The 20,495-nt window shown below is 34.8% G+C and overlaps 3 protein-coding genes across 4 annotated transcripts; 2 read left to right on the top strand and 1 right to left on the bottom strand.

Moving 5' to 3' along the window:
• The first annotated feature begins 313 nt into the window (after positions 1–313).
• Positions 314–3,687, top strand: LOC109008141. The gene is made up of 6 exons (XM_018988132.2): positions 314–831; positions 1,779–1,866; positions 2,359–2,453; positions 2,954–3,026; positions 3,109–3,201; positions 3,308–3,687. Exons 1-6 carry the CDS (start codon positions 329–331, stop codon positions 3,473–3,475), a joined length of 1,020 nt encoding a protein of 339 aa, XP_018843677.1. The 5' UTR covers positions 314–328; the 3' UTR covers positions 3,476–3,687.
• Positions 3,688–4,560: 873 nt separating this feature from the next.
• On the top strand, positions 4,561–8,209 carry LOC109008140 (putative FBD-associated F-box protein At5g56700). Of its 2 annotated transcripts, XM_018988131.2 has the most exons (4): positions 4,561–5,557; positions 6,076–7,043; positions 7,144–7,311; positions 7,415–8,209. In XM_018988131.2, exons 2-4 carry the CDS (start codon positions 6,090–6,092, stop codon positions 7,763–7,765), a joined length of 1,473 nt encoding a protein of 490 aa, XP_018843676.1. In that variant the 5' UTR covers positions 4,561–5,557; positions 6,076–6,089; the 3' UTR covers positions 7,766–8,209. The 2 variants fall into 2 exon arrangements, with proteins under 2 accessions (XP_018843676.1, XP_018843675.1); XM_018988130.2 differs by lacking the exon at positions 4,561–5,557 and having other exon boundaries at positions 5,757–7,043.
• Positions 8,210–14,083: 5,874 nt separating this feature from the next.
• On the bottom strand, positions 14,084–15,341 carry LOC109008139 (calmodulin-binding protein 25-like). Its single transcript, XM_018988128.2, has one exon. The coding sequence runs from the start codon at positions 15,064–15,066 to the stop codon at positions 14,350–14,352; it is 717 nt and encodes a 238-aa protein (XP_018843673.1). The 5' UTR covers positions 15,067–15,341; the 3' UTR covers positions 14,084–14,349.
• Between the last annotated feature and the right edge of the window lie 5,154 nt (positions 15,342–20,495).

Genomic DNA, 20,495 nt, shown 5'->3' with positions numbered 1-20,495 from the left:
TTTTTTTTTAATTAAAAGAGGAGGGTACTCGATAAAAAAAAATAATAATAATAATAAATAATGAAGAATTTATTCTCCAGTCTATTTTAAAAAAAAAACCTAATAAAAAATATATTTAAAAAAAACCCTCAAACATTCTCGAAAATATATTTTAACCAAGCATACTGATGTCTCTGGCAGTCTGGCTCTATAATTATTCATTCATCTATATTTTAGCATCCGAACCGGAGCGGTTCACCGTTCACCTATGCATCGACCCACGGTCCAGGCAACGGAAAGATCGGGTTAGAGCTCAGCGCCACACCGTTTCAATTTTCAAAACGAGCCCATGCTTGCTGCAGTGGTCGGTCCACAGCAAAGCCAAACTTTCTTCAAAACCTCAAACCCCACGCTTCCCCAAAACCCAAACACCCGTTTCTTCAGAGCAAATATGGTTCCAGACTCAGTAACGCTTACCTTCAAAGCCCCACTCCTGCACCGTTTCGTGGGGTTTTCTCGTAGACCCACTACGCTTTCCGGCCACCTTAACCGGGTTCCCATAAACCCAGTCCAGATGAGCGGGTCTCGGGGCTGTGCTTCGTGCCAGTCTTACTCTTATCCGTCGAGGTTTGGTCATGGATCTTTGTTGAAGAATGTGGGTCTTTCTGAAATGGGATTCAGGCAGCTGGGTTTTGCTCATTTTTGGGTTTCAGCAGTCCCGGATGGCGTGTCGGTTGGAACAGGTGGATATGGGGGTTCTGGTGATGGAAATTCTCGTGGGAGAGGTGAAGGTGGTGGGGGTGGTGATGGCAGTGACGGTGACGGTGGAAATAACTTGCCCTTACTATCTTGGTAATGTAGCGTTGAGCAAAATTCTGAGCTATCCTGTATCTTTCTTTCATTAGGAGTATTAAATATCTACTCCTGCTGTATAGCCACAATGATTTCGTCTTTTCATACGAGCCCGTGCTGAAGACTTTATCCTTTTTATGGGAAACTCAAGTTATACGTTTATAAACTTGCTAGTCCTTTGAACCTTTTGTTCACCTTGCCTCCGGGAATTCCTGCAGCCTTTTCTCATTGATTTCAAAACTACTTGGGTATGTTTGGTTTGAAATTTTAAATTCTTTTGAAACATTTTAAAAAATTTTGAAAAATAATCTGGTTATTACCACAAAGATCATAATAACTTTTACAAGCATCAAAACAAAAACTACTACTTTTTACAAATTAGGGAAATGCCACATTTTCAAAGCAGTTCTACAAAAGTGATTCTACAACTCAAAAGAACCTCAATTTTTTTCTTTAACTGCTCGCAGCCCGCTTGATTTTCTCTCTTCCTCTCCTTCTGTTTCCATTTCAAACTTCCCTGGTTTTTTCCCTATCCCTTCCCTCGCCAAGGTAATAGTTCAGAATGAAAGTTGAAGATCCTCAATTCACCTGTCACCTGCAAAGGAGTTTTTTTTTTTTGGCAGAAGAAAAAGAGAAATTCCTTAGGAGGTGACCAATGAATTGAGATGAAGTGGTGGCAAATATACAATACTTAGTGAGCTAGTATTAGCAGACTACTTGTAACAAGATGTTCACGTTATATGGTGTGATAAGTATACATATTTTTTAGACTAGTAATTTTATTGAATGCTCCTATTGTTTTTTCTCGTCAGGTTTGTTTGCTAGTTTTCATACAGAGTAAGATCTAAGTAGAGTTTTGTGCTGATCATTCGGTGCCTTATCCTTTATACTTGGGCTTTCCGGTATGGTCCACATTCTTTAATTCCAACATGAACTTCACGTTACAGGTATTTGGCTCTTCTTGCAAAGTATCCTGTGTCAACAAAAGCTCTGACATCTGCACTTTTAACTTTAATTGGAGATTTAATCTGTCAGGTACACTTTCAACCAAAACTATAGATTTCTGGTATTTCTTTGTGAGGTTTTTTAAAGATTAACGACTTTCTGTACTCATATCTTCCTAATTATCCAACTAGAAGTTAGGACAGAAACTTTCAGTTTAGCTTTCGTAACTGCCTAAAATGAGTCTAGGATGCCACGTCCTGGATGAAAGTAACAGTAAGAGGGATTTCTATGTTATGGAGCTGCTGAATTAATGGACTAGTCAAACCGCAGGATGTATGTTGTATGTCTTCCATCGTTCTCGCCTTTTCATGACATTTACAGTCCTATCTTTTACTCCCGCTAAGCTGGAAAAGATGGGGGGTTGTGGGGTTTGCTGACTGTAAAACTTGGTACAGTGGAGTTACAGTGGCGTTTGCTGTTGTCAACACAGATCAGTTATATTACAATGTTAAAAATTGCTGCTTTCAGTTTTATTTTCCAACTTCATGTTGCAAAGATTTAACATGAACTTATGTGCATCAGGTTGTGATTGATCAAGTGCCATCGCTAGACTGGAAAAGGACCTTCCTGTTTACTCTGTTGGGTCTGGTGCTAGTGGGTCCCACATTGCATTTCTGGTAATGCTTCAGAGTCCATGCCTCTGGGTGCCTGGAAATTGGACATATAGCAATGCCAACTTTTATTGTTATTTTCACCTAATATGTTATTATGGTGCAATGATTTAACAAAGATTGGTATGATTTCTTTTGCATTTTCCATCGTCTCCTTACTTACAGAAAAGTAGTGTCTTTAAAGTTTCTTTAGTAGTTCATGTAGTTTTCATGTACATACATTCTACCCAGTCAAGGTTTCCCACTTCACCATCTTAAGCGGCTTTTTATAGAAAAACTCTTTGAAATTATATTTTTCTTTCTATTCCTGGATATGCCTTTGGGTTATCAAAATACAAGGATGGTCTGTAACGAAGAGTATGTGCACTGTAAAAAATTAAAAAAAAAAAACCCAAAGATTAATATGAATGTTGAATATATATATATATATATATATATCATTTCTGGCTTCTATTTAGTTTCATTATTCCATCTTCATTCTTTCTCACAATTTGATGTATCTTTAGGTATTTCTATTTGAGTAGATTGGTAACATTGCCTGGAGCATCTGGTGCTTTCTTGCGGCTCTTACTAGATCAGGTGACCTACGTAGAATAATTTTTAGGTCACTTGGCATCATGTTTTTTCTTTGGTATCTGAATGTAAGACGATAATATTGCAGTTCCTCTTTTCTCCTATATTTATCGGAGTTTTCTTAGCTACGCTGGTGACGCTTGAAGGAAGGCCATCACAAGTCATTCCAAAGCTTCAGCAGGTGGTTTAAATTTGAAAGGCATTTATTGATATGATCTTTAGAAAGAATTAATTGGCAGGATTTTTTGCAGTTTCTTTTGTATCTTAAATTATTTGTCATTTTGTAGGAGTGGTTGGCTGCTGTTCTTGCAAATTGGAAGTTGTGGATACCTTTCCAATTTCTCAACTTCCGATTTGTCCCCCAGCAATTTCAGGTCCTCGCTGCTAATTTTGTTGCTCTTGTATGGAATGTTGTTCTCTCCTTTATTGCACACAAGGAGATACATTCAAAATAGGTATGCAAGTTTCCCAGAAAGCACAATCTGCCAATCCCTAGTACTGTGTCAGATATGTAGATGCCTTCTAGCACAATTTTCCAACGACTACTTTAGATAACTGCAAAATGTTAAAGCTTGATTTTATATCAATCCAAGTCTACTTTAGATAACTGCAAAATGTTAAAGCTTGTGATCTGCTCAAGTTATTGGAAAGCTTGATTTTATATCCATACAAGTCTACTATCTTGTGCGGGTCATGCATCAGGGCCACAACTAACCCCAATCATTCCCATTTCACTTCAGTGAAATACAGTTGTGAATTATACTTATAAAAAATAAAAATAAATAAAAATCAGTCGTGAATTAGATAAGCAATATTTCATCTCATATAAGAATAATATGGAAGAGAGCGAGACAAAATCTGTAGAACAGCATTTAGTTTTGGCAAACTAACAAAGCAATTTTTCTAAAGGGTTAACACTAGATATAGTCTTAAAGCGTGCAAATATGTTATATTTTTTTTAAAAAAAAAAAGTAAGATCTATTATTAAAAAATTAATTATTTTCAAATTGCTTTATTTTTTACAATCTCTAGAACAACACTTGGTTTGCATAAAAGTATAAACATTTTAGAGTGGGAGAAAGTTCAATGGCTAAGAAATGTTTTGAGCTTAGAGAAATGATACTTGCAGTCGTGAGTGTATAAACGTTGTGCAGTCGCTCTGAAAAAAATAAATAAATATAAGACTTATATAAAAAGAAATTAATTTTTTAATAATAGACTTCATATTTTTTTAAAATGATTACACGACGTTTACGTATTTTACGATTGTGCGTAGTATTATTCTTTGAGCTTATTTATCCTTAATGTTGAAGTGCAAGCTAACGATCGAGTGAGGAAGGAATTTCTGGGATGTTTGCATGATTGCCTGAGAGAGAGAGAGATGCTGACTCTTTATAATCTATCCAATATCTGAAAAATTAACAACTCATATAAGCACGAACAATCGAGCTCCCGCTTCATGGCGGCGAAAAGGTAATGACTTTTTTTTTTTAAGTTTTGAAAGTCGAAAAATGATAAGAAAGGTCCTGGGGCCGGATGAGTGTTAAATTGTTAATAGAGAGAATTTACACCATTTGTGACATGTATATCTTTTAACAAATGGAAAATTAAAATCGCTGCAGGTAAACAAACACCATACACTGCCACATCTCTCTCTCTCCTCAAGCCGAAATGCCTGATTTTCGACTCTCTCACCCCTCAGTTGCTCTCCCTCTCTTTCTGGCTCCATCGTAGTCGGTTCTCTCTCAAGCCGAAACTCTCTTTCTCACCTCTCAGGCTGATCGTGCGGTGGCTGTGGCGGTGCTACTGGTGAAAATGGTGTTTCCTCTGGTTTTGCAGAAATTGGAAGATTCAGCATGCGATACCTCATGCGACTCCCAAAGATCTGCCATTGGAAAAGCCCCTCGAGCATAACTTAACACTTTTGCTTCTCCATCAGAAACCCGACGACAACAAAAAAAAAATAAAGAGAGAGAAATAAATCAATCAAAAAAAATAAAAGAGGAAGCAGTGGGAAGAATAGAGCAAAAACAGAGAGCTATCTGCCTGTTTGTTGTGATTTTCGTTTGATAAGTGTGTTACTTTTCATTGATGACAGTAATACTGGCTCAGGTTTAATATGAGAGAGAGACTGACGGAAAGAGAGAGGAAAGCCTGGGGAAGAAAGGGAACGAGAGAGAAAAGGCTTCAAGAGAAAGAGAGACTGAAAGGTTGAGAAATTATTTCCTCTGATTGGTTCTACTGTAAATAACATAGATTTCTAGTTATGAGTCCGATTTTTATTGGACAGTGTAAAATAGAACTACACACCCATCCGATTTGAAATGTTTCTCAAATGATAAAAGATACGGCGATAGGCAGCGAAGTCCAACCTCCGAAGAACTCTGATCGTCCCGATTTCACCGCGAAGCCTAATTATCGAATGATTTCTTTTTTATAGCTCACATAGCATTCAACCGAGCCTTCCCTTTTCCTTTGTATTTCCCTCTCTCTGCCCCTTCACTGCGCCGCGCTTCCGCCGCCATCAAACTTCTTTGGTCAGTCCCGCGCCTCTCTCTCTATTGCGTTCCTGAAATTCACGAACCCTTGCACCCTTTGTTCGATTAAAGTCTGAATTTATCTCAGTTGTTAAAGGAAAAGAAAAAAATATGTGTATTATGATATGGATTTAGATGTAGTTTAAGATTATTTAGGTAAACTTTGTGAAAAAGTGCATGATGAAAAATATTGGTGAAGGGCAAGTCACGTTTTTTGTGTCTCTAATTTTTGTTGCTTGGATTCTAAAGGCAAAAATGGGTGAAAGAAGAAATTTTGATCGGAGTTTTGTAGAAATCTTACTTCAAATGTGGTTTTGTGTCTAAGAGCTTCGGTCCTAAAAAAAATCTTAAAACGGGATGTGTTCTGCTAGTCAAATAGTGTATTAGGGATTAGACGCACGTCTCACTGCCTATTACTTTCTTGCTGTGGCATTTGCATATGGATTGAATGCTTGTCTCCCTCCCTATAATTTCCTTGTATGTCATATGAAATCTGACAATGTCTAGTGTTCCTTAAGGAAACCATCACTTCATGGATTTAAGCTCTGCAATACACAATGCCGAAAGGCCAAAGCTCAGCATAGTTGATAAAATCGATGAGGATGAACGTAGCATCACTGATCTAGGAGATGCACTTCTCGGGCTCATCCTATCTTATCTTCCCACAAAAGATGCTGTGAAAACTAGCGTGTTAGCAAAGATATGGCAACACCAGTGGATGTCCATCTCAAATCTTGAATTCAGAGAAGAGGCACAGGATGATAGGGCACTCTTTGTGAATTTTGTGGAGAGGGTTCTTTTGCTTCGTGAGTCCTCTGCCATAACAAAATTCTTTCTGGAGTGTGGTGTTCGATATGATTCGTCTCGCATTAGTAGTTGGGTATCCACTGCAGTGAAGCATAAGGTTCAAGAGTTAGATCTTCGTTTTTGGGAAATTAGAGAGCCACTCGTGCTGCCTTGTTGCGTATTTACTTGTAAATCACTACTGCAGTTAAAAATTGGACAGCTGAATGAGATATACGATCTCAGGGTTCCTTCTTCTGTTTGCTTTTCAAGTCTCAAAATCTTGACTCTCAGGCGTGTTAGATTTCCAGACGATTATTCAGCAAAGACGCTCCTGTCTGGTTGCCCAGTGCTGGAGGAATTGAATTTAATCGGTTGCTGCTGGGACAATGTCAAGGCCGTCTGTATCTCTGGTTCCAGGCTTAAAAATTTAACCATAAAAGAGATGTGTATCAAGAATATTGGAATCTGTTACCGCCACAACGTGGATACAGAGTTTGTGATCTGTGGAGTTAAGCTGGAGTACTTCTGTTACAGCGGTAGTTTAAATCATGATTATTGCTTTAGTCGCTCATCCTCAGCAGTCAATGTATCCATTGAATCAGAGCTTAGAGATTGGATATTGCATCATCGTGCATTTAAGCTTCTTATGGGGCTCTCTTACACCAAAAGCCTACACGTTTGTTTGTGTGTTCTTGTTCAGGTATCTACCAAGTTTCCCATTGTCATATTCTTCTTCGATTCACAATTATCATCCGCAAGAGATTCGTCTGAATTTTTTAGGTTGTGATATGTTGTTTTAGGTTCTTTCTGTTTCAAGGGAGATGTTTTCGCGGCTGCCTGTTTTTTCTCACTTGACGAACCTTACAACACATTGGAGTATCTGGTTCTATAATGATCTTGGTTCCCGTGAAGGACTTGTGGCCATACTCCACAATTCACCTTGTCTCGAGTCGCTTCAACTCGAAGGGGTAACACTTAATTTCCTAGGATCAAAAGTTTCGTCTTTATGTTGCTGACCAGCATTTAAAATAGACATTACAGCTAAATATGTTTTCTTTCATAACCGTATAGGAATATTTTGATTCTTCATATGCTCATGAAGGATATGAATGGAACTTAGATCCTGTGCCTGCATGTTTCTCGACTCACCTCAAGACTATTGAAATCTCTATGATTTATGGATATAAAGAGGAGCTGTATGGGATAAAAATGTTTCTAAAATATGCAACAGTTTTGAAGAAGATGACCATTTCCTTCGATCCTGTGGGATTCCTTGCTCCTCATTTATTGAAGAGAAAGTTGGAGATCTTTGAACGAATACTGTCTTTTCCGAAAGGGTCAACCAGTTGCATTATAGAAACACATTTTCCCGCCATAACGGAGGTTCGAACTTCTGATGATGATATGGGCTATATGGAGTGAAGATATGCTAAAGAAGTCGATGGAATTGGACAAGATAGTTAAATTTTGTTTAGTGGCTTTTGGAGGGTGCTTGGATTGGCAAAGGTCTCAAACAGTGGTTATAGCAGTTTAGAGGCTAAAAAAACTGCAAGTTAAAATCTTTTCGTGAGCGTTTCCAGCTTTCACCTTCAGCAAAGCCATTTCAAGTCCCTTTTCCTACTTTTTTGGGAACATCCTGCAAATATATATATGGTAGTTATCACTGTGTACTTTTGAAAGACTTGCTTTCATCCCTGCTGCCATTAACTGGGGGGGAGGGGTGGAATCAAAAAGAGAATTTATGGTAACTAACTTTTATTTTAAGATTCCCTGCTTTCACTTTCTATCCAACTGTGTTTCTAAGTTGCTATTAATGGATTAACCGTATGTCTTATTGCTGTAATGGGATGATCTTCTTCAGTCTCATTTTCTGACCTCGATCGTTTGGAAGACAAAAGCAGTCCACGTTTGATGGTTTGTTTTTATTGTGCTTTTTTTTTTTCCTTTTAGTACTTGTATATATTCAACATTCATATTAAACTTTCATATCTGGACAATATGCATTTGTTATAAATATTATAGTAATCTTGTCAATTTAAAAGTGAATTGAAATACAGTCATATTATGAGAGAGCCTATGAAGTCATCAAATCAATGAACTTAATGTGTAAATGCAAAAAGTTGAGATACATTAATAAAAGGTCTTTTGACAATTCATAGAGCTCCGAAGGAGCATGATCACCAAAATCCCCCTCCTCAGCAAAATCGTATTTGCCCTAATTATGTAAATCCAAGGTAGGATATGAACCCTTAATTCTTCTCTCTTTAATTACTTTGTAATTATGGCCAGCAAGCTGCCATGCATTAAGAGTTCCTTAATTAGTTGCAAAAAGAATAAAATTAAAGAACTAGCTAGCTACTCCTATCTCTCGTAAGGCCCCTCTCCAATAGTCCTTTGACCTATATATATTGGAAAATGATTTACACATAATATTTTTCACAATATTTTACACAACTATATTTTAAATGAGAGGTATTTTTATAAAACATCTTATCGATGAGTAGTTATCTATGATTAATATCATTACTCACTTTACACAACTATATAATATCCACAACTTGTTCAAATTCTTATCTATGAGTAATTACAAGGAGCAATTAAGATGTCACCTCACTTCAAAGTTCAGGCAGATATACTACAAGTAAAATAGGTATTTATAATGAATTATTTGTAACGATAATGATTATTTGAGACGAAAATACTCATTTTGGCATAAAATAGTTATTTTGACACACAAAATAATTGGCCATAAATAAACAGTACTTTTCTTGTAGTATATAATCCTTGGTGTTAATTACACGAAGATTAACATGATTAAAATCACATCTTTCATTGGTTTAAGCTTTCAAAATAATTAGTGATTTTATAGATTTATCACCAAGGAATAGTAAGGAAATGATGACAATAATTTTTGTTTTTTTGTATGTTCCTCATTCGAGAATATATATATATATATATATATATATATATTTATATATATATGACTTGTGCATGATTATCATGGCATTACTAATGATCCCCGACCGGAGTACTAGCTCTGAATTGTGTCGTTTAGGAAACCATTTGAAATGGATCAAATGGCAGGCAATCAATAATCAATAAATAATTCGGACGTAAATTAAGCTTGACCCACATTTGATATCCTACCTATAATATTAAGCCAATTGGGTGTCTGGTCTAAAAGCACTCGCTATTAACCAATCCTATCTTACATTGAATTTTTTGTAGAATTCCTTTTTCAAGTCCCGAGCCCTCAACCTCACATGCACCAATACTCATGATCATGATCATGGTCTACTTGTTTGTTTAATGCATGCATGATCCAATCAATGCATTTATATATTGGGTTGAGAAATAAATCGAAATTATTCTGAATTCAATGATTCTAATAAATCCCCTTCAATAATTCTTCTCCGACCATATCTACTGACTTCAGTTATTTTCAAGGATTTATAGTCATAAAATTCAAAAAGTTTGTATTCTCTATATTATCACAAATCGATTTTACTGATTTTAACACAGATTTTAAATATCTTTCAAATACTCTCTTTTGAAATAAATGAAAAATTTTATTGTCACAAAAAGATTTTTATAACAGTAAATTCATAAATTAATATGATTTCATCTCATACGTTAAATCTATTTTATAAAAATTATAATTTTACAATATAATATATGATTTGTATTCAAAATATTTTTCTAAATAAATATATATAATCTATCCTTTGAAAGCTAGACAAGATTAAATTGTATAATAGAAGAGAATTATGAGGCAGTGCAGCCGTAAGCGTGAGGTCATGGAGGAATCAACCCGCCGACTGGAAAAGAGACAAAAAGAGCCCTTTAATTAACTAAACTGACGCGTTTGACAATGACTGCAACAAGTCAAAGAACACGTCACCCATATGTGGTCCCCATTGAACCATAGATAGATTCTTAAGTCAACAACCTCTCCCCCAATAGGAAAAACCCGATTGGGCATTCATGGTCTAACTCTGCGGGCGACAACACGATATTATTACTCCGGATGGAAATTTCGTGACTGTTGACCGTTGATTCACAATAAATGCCGATCTTGACGGAGGAGGAATAGTCGGTAGGTCGTGAAGTTTTTTTTTTTTAATTTTATTCGGGTTAGGTCGTGAATTTGGATACGTGGCAAGGCTTTAAAAAAGAAAAGTCAGGAGTCATGATGATGGAGGTGACGTGGCAGAGATAAAGAGCAGTCAGACTAGGGGAAAAGGACAAGACTGTACCATCAAGTACAGCCCACCACCTTTGACTTGTTCCCCAAACAATGACTCATAATCTCGCTGTTTGCATCCGCCCATGCTGATTGGAATCATGATTTTAATTATCAACAAAGTTCCAGTAATAATAATAAATTTCAAATTTTTTTATAAGTACGAATATAGCTTATTAAGAAAATCCCAAAAAATTAATATTTAAAAAACATATATTTTGATTTTTTTAGGAAGCCAAAGCCATGCACAAAGTAAATTTTGAGAGGAATTGATCATGATGTGCAAGTTTTATATAAATTTTTCTATAAAAAAATTGTTTATTTACGACTAATTAATTTCAGTAAAATAATTATTTATAATTAAAATTAATTATAAATAATCTTTTAATTATAATAAATTAATCATAAAAATCTTTTTTATTGTAGTGTTTGGTGGTGGTAATACTTAAGAATTCAATCCATTTCTCTTCAGATTTTGCTAGATGTCAATTAATATGATCAGGCTCAAATGTCAAATGGATGATCTGGATATATAATTGACATTTGACAAAATTATATTTTGATTGTTAATGCAGCAAAGAGTTAATGGAAATCATGATGTTGTCCTCAAGTCATTTGTGGACTCTAATTAAGATACCCAAATCATGACCAGCTTCCAAGTGATAATATTAGATCTAGCAGAGTAGATATGTGCCAAACTATCAATTCCAAATACCTTTACATGTAAGTACTGAGATGATGATCTTAAATATAAATTATTAGAGAATTCTCCATGATATATAGAATACTTCCAAATCCTAGCTAGCTAGGAAATGATCTTAATGCTATCATGCATCTACTAATATAAATGGGCTTCAAAATCTTACTTGTTGGGAAAAAAATATAAATTATTCTACCAAAAATTCATGATGACAGTTTAGAAACTTGCAGGGTTAGAAGATCATGATATATATGACTGATATTTCAGGAAATAATTAATGTTGAGACCTAAAACTAAAAGAGCTCACGAGTTATGATTAATTGACAAAATTAATTTGTGCTATTGTTTTTTTTTTTTTTTGGTATGTTCTTCATCATGTTTAGCAGTTGGAATTAAGCATATATTTCCATATATATATATATGCATCTAGACGCCACGCCAGCTTCGTTCATTTGTTAACTAAAAAGGAGTGGAAAATTGGAAATCTCTACAAGTTCATGCATTCAACTCTTGCTTACACAATATTCATCTTTATCAAGTTTTGACTCAAGTATTCAGAGTCTGATCAGCTTTAGCCTCTATCAATAGCCAAGTAATCATGAACCAATTAAGTTCCTAAGATTTAGGCTCGTTAAATGAAATTAGATGATATTAGATAAGTTGAATAAAATATTATTAAAATATTATTTTTTATTATTATTATAATTATATTAAATTTTTAAAAAATTAAATTATTTATTATATTTTATAAAAAAAAATTTAAAAATTATAATTATAAGATCAGACGAAATTATTTCTATATTCAAACCAATCCTTAATTTTTTTTTTGAGAGAGCAGTCTTCAGTCTTCATATATATATATATATATATATATATATATATATAGTAATTAAATTGAATTCCGTAAAGATTGATATGGTATTAATTATTATTATTCTGGAGTTATGAATTCTGAGTGCGGAGGATAACTGTACCCATCAATCTAGAAGTTACAGATTTTTTCTTAATTGGGTCCAATAATTAAGATGCCCTAATGGTCATTTTTTTCCTAAGTCGAGTACGGAATAATCTTCTTTTCTTAATTTTGGAATGCTTACGTGATGGCATCTGTCATGCATCTTGCCCTCAAACCATGGGTTTCTTGTTCTGCCATTATTCGATCCATGAGCGGTCTGACAGCGACCCAAGTTTACTGTCCATATTTCACGGGAGCCTCCCGCCCTTCTTTTCACCGTCTTTGTCAGCGATTGTCATGACTCATCTCTCAGCTCGGAAAAACTTCATTTCTTGATATAAATATATATATATATATATATATATCATGTATATATGATTGATTGAAGGCGTACTGTTTCTTTTTATGATCAGCTTTTGATCAGGAAGCAGTTTCAATTTCCAGGCCATTTTACCGGACTCCGGGCAGTACCTGACATCATAACATGGGGGGGGGGGAAACACGTAAAAAATCATAAATATTTTAACGTTCTTATGCTAATTATAATAATATGTGATCATTTTTTGTTGCCACACTGCGTATCGGTCGTCGACTCACCTCACAATATTCAAAGTTCAAACCGATGTTTCTTCTTGGGTAGCAGTCAATTAATAGTCATTGATGAAGTGACTGAGCTCACTGCTCACGTAAATGTCGACAAGCAGTAGTAGTCATGTACTGGCTGCTGCTTTCACGAAACACGAATGATCATAATATTGCATCCACCAATTATACACAAATGCATGCAGCATGCTATTGATCATCTGATCTGAAATTTGTGCAATCCAACAGAACCAATACACGTGACCCTCTTTAAATTCATATCTCATCCTCGTATATACATCGATCGATTTAAGGCCAATGAATATTCCATAGATGAATTAATGAAAAACCTCGTGCCCCGATCGATTATTAGGTTTAATGGGATTAAAGCTATTCTACATGATATATCGGTTCAGAAAATATATACCTCTCATTAATTAATTCAAAACGATATATATATATATATATCATGTTCTTAAAAAAGTAAATTTCAAGCCACTTTTGCAATAGTATTTTTTACCATTAAGTGAAAATTTTGTTCCACTATTTGAAGGGTTAAAAATATGTAATGATAATAACAATAATTAACATTATTGACGCCATCATTTAAGGAAACTCTACTATGAAAAGCAAGACCAAAGTCATCCACTCTCTCACCAAACGCAACATAAGGCTGATTTTTTTTTTAATTAAGCTTTTTGACTTGATCAATAAACACTTTGAACCTTTAATTTAATATAAGTTATATGTATAGAGATTAAATTATTTTTATGATCGATGCATATCACACCGTTTGATCACCCCATAACTATATTTTATTTATTGAAAGATAATACGATTAATTTACTAGGTAACTTGCACTATTAAATAAGTAGTTCAATTGGCTAAATGATTTTTTAATCTCCACAAGGATGTGCAAATCGGTTTATAATTAAGCCATTACACCTACCATCTAGCAAACAGGTCAAGTCAAAAAAAGTAACCTATATATCTTCTTTGCTTGCTCAAATATCTTCTGATCATGATCATGTGCTAGCTTGCTGTTGTAATTAGTCCATTAATGACCCAAGAAATTAAATGGCCAAAAAGAAGATTACTTTTTTTTTTTTTCTCGGAAAATGACTCAAATTCTTCCGGAATGCAGAACCTTGAATTTGATTCTCTCTCAAAAATTTAAATGCGTTGATGATTTGCAGTGAAAATAAAAGAAGCCAAAGCCCACATTAATTATTGGGTGGAAAAATAGCTAATGCACATAAATTTTGGAATAAACAAAGAGTCATCCATATTGATATTCCCATATCACGAGTACACCACTGACAACAAGGAGCTAGAAACTATGCGCAACAGAAAACAGAGCTATCCAAAACATGGTCTCCCCCAATATTTATAAACAGATCCACCCCCCATTATGCTACACTACCAGTACTCCTGGGTCCCAAAGATCAAAAAGAGACATTAAAGGAACATATTCATATCTGATGAACCCAAAAAAAAACAAAGAAAAAAATTTAATCCTGGAAGTTTCACATAACTTTCCACGACTCTAAAGTTGGAAAGCTCGGAAAAGTCATGTCGAAATCTAAGCCAGCAATACTGCCACCATCAGCTAATCCCATATTTGGCCCGAAAGAGAGTTGGCCAGCACCAGAAACCCCAGTTACGGCTCCAGCAGCCGAGTTGGGTCGCATCGCCTGCTGCTGGTGATGATCCAGCAAAAAAGCTGACGTATCGAGGGTCGGTAAGCATCCCGGACCCGGCAACCGGCTGCCGGGTCTCTGAGGTTCTGGTTTCAGGATCGGCACCACTGGCATCTGCGAGTTTCCGAGTCTCGCGCCGGTCACCTGCTGTACCATCTGACGGAAGTTGGCCGGATCCGCCGTGATGAAGGTCGTCTGGGACCGCTTCGAAGCGCGAGACTTCCGTTTCGAAACCTTTCCCGCCGGCACCGCCGGAATCGAGTTACGCTGGCGTTTCTGGGGGACCACCGTTTCTGGGTCGGAGCCGCCAGAGAGACTTGAGACGGTAGGGGTGGTGGGCGCCGTGTCGGGCTTGATGAGGTTGAGCAAGGGAGAGATGGTATCGGTCTGCAGGAAGTCCAAGTTAGCACCGCAGAAAGATTTCTGGAGAGCCTTGGTGAGGGAGTCGTTGTCGCGAGCAAAAGCTTCGGATATCCACGAATCCGCGAAGGCCGAACGGAAGGCCCAAGGTTCGATACTTGCCAAGTTCTCAGACGACGCCATAACTATATATAGTCGTTGCGTTTACTAGGCCACGGGGTTAGTGTTTCTCTCTATGAGTAGAAGCAGAGCTCGAAAAGAGGAGGCTTTAAGAAACGCTCAAAGCATTTTCCAAATGGCCATTCCGATTCGCATATACGGCATGTGGATTGTGAGGAAGAAGGAAGGAATAGATAAGGCAGTGGCCGAAAGTTCTTAAAGAGGTTTTTTGTGGTGGTGTCGAGGGGAAGGAAATGAGAGGGAAGGAGAGTTGAGTCGGGGGGAGGGGAATAAATAGGGCGGTGAGTGGGGGAAGAAACCGCGTTGTTTTGTGAGGGACACGCGTCAGCTTTCCTGTACGGCGCTAAACTATAGCTACGAGTCAAGCTGCACGATGATTGCTTTACTTCCCTTCCGATGGAATATTATTATTACCACATCAAACACTGTATATATTATTTTAACAAATTAATAAATTATTAAAATACTGTCTTTTGATGACATGAAATTCAAAATAGATAATTATAAATTTTCAGAAAATATCCAAAAAGGATGAAAAATGATATGAACGCTCATGATGTAAGCTGGGTGGGTTAAATTAAAAAAATAAAATAAAGTAGTACGTTAAAGTAACCATGGTTAGTATATGGGGGGAGTCACTGTTGGGAATCGTTAATGGTGTGTTCGTTTTACTAGTAGTAGCAAAGACTAGAGAAGTTATAAGAATGCTGTTAAGGAGAGAGAGAGTGAGAGAGAGTGAGTTTGAGTTTTGAGCCTTGACGGACGGTCAAGCCGCGTCCTTGGCCCTTCTCATCTTACGCGTTAAGCTCGCTTCCCAATCCCCTCCTCTCTCAATTATTTATCTCCTTTTCTTTTTTGATTTCAAAATCCCCCCCCTCTCGTCATTTCAAAATCTGCGCCGTTACCGTTTGCACGCTTTAATTTTAATTTATCCACTGTTTTTTTAAGTAAAAATTGGAGAGCTGTGTTTGCTTTATAATTTTAAAGAATGAGGTTAGAGTACTTCAATTACAAAGGATGTTACGATTTTCATATTCCTAGAAAATTCATAATTAATCATCCATAACCATAATATTATTCCCTGTCCTTCGCAAGCACAACGTCTCGTCTACAAATTTTGACCTTAAAACTGCTTGTCAGTCACGGGTAGTGTGGGGCTGTTGATATTTTAAAAAAAAATCATCTAAAAAGATATATATTAATATTATAAGATATCCATCCACTGCACATCACATGATGCCGAGTTTTGAGATGCGACGTTGGAAGCGTGTGGGCTCCATCTCCTTTTAATTTCTTAATGAGGTTGCTCTTCAGCCCCTGTCTGTACTGTAATAACAATAATGGCAGCGGTCCATCCCCATTTTTCCCCCCTTCTGATCTATACATATACACGAGTGTGTCATGTTAAAAACCACAGACGCCAGGTGAATTTGGCATGCTGGTGAAAATGAAATTAATATTCTTGTGAAAAAAATATATAAATGTAGATCATTTAATTATTAATATAGATTATATAATAAGAAGAGAAATATTACAAGGGAAAGTATGAACAGAATCGATTAAAGGGGTTGTTGGGTTTAATGCAACGTGGCTCAAGGGGTAGCAACTCTCACAATAAAAAGGATACACCATATATATGCATTCATTCACTGATCGTCAAACGGACAAATATGGGGTTAGGTAACATTGGAGTTGACATGTCTCCTCTTATGTTCCTCGTAAATGCCACCACCACCTCCTACATTCGCCAACGGTCGGTGGGTGCCCTTCTTTCTTTCTCTCCAATATGCCTCTTTCTCCAATTTATGAAAAAGCTTTTAATTTATTCTTTTTTCTTTTCCTTCAAAATTATAAATATGAAAAGTCTAATATATACGCTAAGTTTTATAAACGAAAACGGTAACATACACACTAAAAAAGAATTATATAAAAAAAATTTATAAATTGATATAATTTTATAAGATCTAATAAATCTATTTCATAATAAAAATAATTTTATAATCTGACGTATCATATCAAGATACATCAATTTATAAGTTTACTTATGCATAATTCTTTTATATCTAAAGTATTTCTCTATATATTGTTTATATGCTATCGAAACTCCACAAAGGGCATATTTTTCAATAAATCACCTCAACTTGACCTATATATGTATTATATACGCGTCTTTTCGAGCTATGTATTATGCAATATTTCTAAACAGGATAAATGTATATATATATATATATATATCTTATACCATAAAAGTGGCTATCTTAAGTGAACAAAAATTAATAGTCACTTTTGTTTAATACTTTACTTTCCATTTTTGTCCCTATGTAGCTAGTTATTATTACAGTTTTTGTCCTGACTCTTGTATTTTACTTTATGCTTATGCTCTTCTGTGAGTGATCTTTATTACAATTTTGCCGTTGATTATGTGTTATTTGATTTTTTTTTGTTCTGCTAATGCCCATATTTGACTGAATATTAGTTCGTTTTTACCATTGATTGGTGAACAGTGTTTATTCAACTACCATTTTTTCCCAATTTTACCAAGTGTTTTCTCAAGATATTCCCTTCCCTTTTGTGTTTTGTTTTCATTTCACCGACTTATTTCTTTGCTTTTCAATTTTGTCCCTCATGCGATGTCGCCTCTTTTACGGATAAGTCTAAAAGTTGTATCTCACTTTCTTGCCGAGAAAATTTCTTTGCATTTTTTTGCTCTAGTTTGTCTTACATCAATCCCCATCTTTTTTTATAAGAACTTTCTTAGTAGAAATCTAGGCAACGTCAACATACACAGGTCGTATACAAGATAATCAACTCCCAAACAAATGAAACGACTCTTAAATCGGATAACCAATTAATCCAAAAAAATTTAAAATTCTATTTCACTAAAGAGTTGTAGAACAAACAAAAGAGTGGAAAGATCTGAGAGGTCAACAAAAGAAACCATATCGGTGGGCTATAATCATAGGCATCTTGTGTCATTTCTATTGAGAGTAAATACTATTTTGTGTAATTTTCAGATAGGGCAGAAAAATATGTCATTCATTTGATTTCCAAATGGACCAGAAAACCATTAAAGACTAATATACTAATAAAAAATGTATACTTTTTTTAGAAATGATAGAAAAATGCAAACTTTCCAAACTTCTCATTTTTTGTGTTCGGTCCTAAACGTCTCCTCCCAAACATCCAACCCAAGACGCACAATTTTCCCAGAGATCTATTCACATAGCTTAGATCTAAAAACATAAAGAGAAAGAGAAGAAAATTGATAAAATTTTGTGGAGAAAAAAGTGGGAGAGAATGAAAATGCTTAGTCTAAGTTGTTGCGAAGTCGTCGGTGACGATAGAGGATGCGATGAGCTTTTGTGGTGGAGAGAAAGGGGGAACTTGAGCTTGAAGACATAGACATCAATGACTTACAAAGGGAAGAGAGAGTTTCGATGTGGGAGGGGAACAAGGGGAAGGATAGAGAGAGAGGGAAAGTAGAAAAGAAGAAAAACATTGGTTTGCAACTATCCACGTGTCCTCTCTTCGAACTACGAAGTAAGAAAAACGTTTAGGATACCCATTTTGGATTCGAGCATTTATATCGATTAATTTTTTATATTTGTTTTTTGTTAATAATAATTAAGTAAGTATTTTTTAATAATGTTATAATTTTAAAAAAAATGTTTAAGAGTATAAAAAAATTATGAAAAATAAAAGTTCATTTGGCCTTATCGATCAGATGTCTCGAGCTACATGACTTATGAGAAGGATACAACATCGAAAGTTAACAGTTTTATAATATTAATTTTAATAAAAAATTTATTTATCATACCCTACATCACACACCACATCTCTTTTAATTTTATTTCGTTTTTCTCATAATAAATATATGTGATGTATAGAATCATAGATGATGAATAAAATAAGTTAATTAGTTTAACAAGAGTAAAATAGGATAAAAATTAAATATAATAACATTTGCGTAAAAAACATTGCAACGCATGCTATATATAATTTAATGTATATATTTCCCTCAAACTATAACAAAACCGTTTTGTTAACTTAAAAAAAAAACTTTTACCTTATATATGTTGTTCACAATTTGCCTTTGAAGTGTTTTTTTTTTTTTACACTTTTTTATACGTGTTGCTATGAGATGATGATGTTTTATTATTTAAAAAAATATATTAGTTTTTACATTTTTTTAGATGAATTATTACTAAAGATTTTAACTTTTAATATGTAACGCACCACCCTTACTAGTGTCTATATATATATATATATATATATCATCTATATGGTGCTAGTAGGTGTGTACACATGTATGCATGCTCATGAGAAAGTTTGAGAAAAAAGTAAATAATTTTTCAAGAATCCAATAAGTAATTGATAACAACATGACATATTGTGGGTTGGAGCTAGCACATGAATGGACTGGTGACTTGACTGAGTCATATATGATCACTATTATAATTGTATTGATTATGATCTGGTCAAGCTGCATTGACACATTATATATATATATAGATATATATATCATATCCAAGTTTACTTGCTTTTCTTTTCTTCTTTATTTTTCTCACTCCCTTTTCATATTGTTGGAAAAATAGTGGTTAATTGCACGACCTGATCTTTGTGATCATAGTGTACTAATCTAATTTCTCCGTGGAAGTGTACATTAAGAATAATATTATATACAATCTCTATTTAAGGACCGTAAAGCAAGCTTAAAAAATTTTATTTTTAAAATTTTTTAAAATTATAAAAATATTCCTCTTAAAATGATATTTTTTTATTTAATAAAAAATCTATATATATAATCTTTAAATAGAGACTGTAATATCCCATGTAGTACAGTTTCCAAAGCTGTTCTTGATTTTATTTTTTTTTAAATATGAAAATTATATAAATAAATAAATTAGAAAAGGCTGAAAAGAGTGAAACTTGTTGGTGAATATACCCAATCAAATAGGAAGAGCAAAGTGGAAAGCAATGGAAGATATAGGAGAAGACTGAAGAGAGGCAAGGAAAGGTCATCACATTCTAGAAGAAATTCAAAAAATCTACTCAACCTCCTACTATTCACACAACATCCACACTCCATATTATTTTTTATTTTTATTATTTTTTTCTTTTATTAAATATTTATTATATGAATAATGAATAAAAAATTTGAAATAATTTAAAAAGAATAAACTCAAAAAAAATATTAAAAAAATATTAAAAATTTAAAAAAGTGTGGAGTGTAGAGTGTGGTGGAGGTTGTGTAGCAAAGCTCGAAGAAATTTTGAAATGAAATTTGAAAGGGAAAGGGTAAGAATACGCCAGCGGTGACGCAAAGGACTAACGTGGCATGACGAAGAGGTGACGCGGAGTGATATGGGCGTTAAATATATATATATAATTTTGTTTTATTAAAAAACAAAATCAGGAGTACAGATAGGGTT

Source organism: Juglans regia, chromosome 3 (assembly GCF_001411555.2).
Source record: "Juglans regia cultivar Chandler chromosome 3, Walnut 2.0, whole genome shotgun sequence".
Classification (NCBI taxonomy): domain Eukaryota; kingdom Viridiplantae; phylum Streptophyta; class Magnoliopsida; order Fagales; family Juglandaceae; genus Juglans; species Juglans regia.
This window is presented reverse-complemented; position numbering and strand designations above follow the sequence as displayed.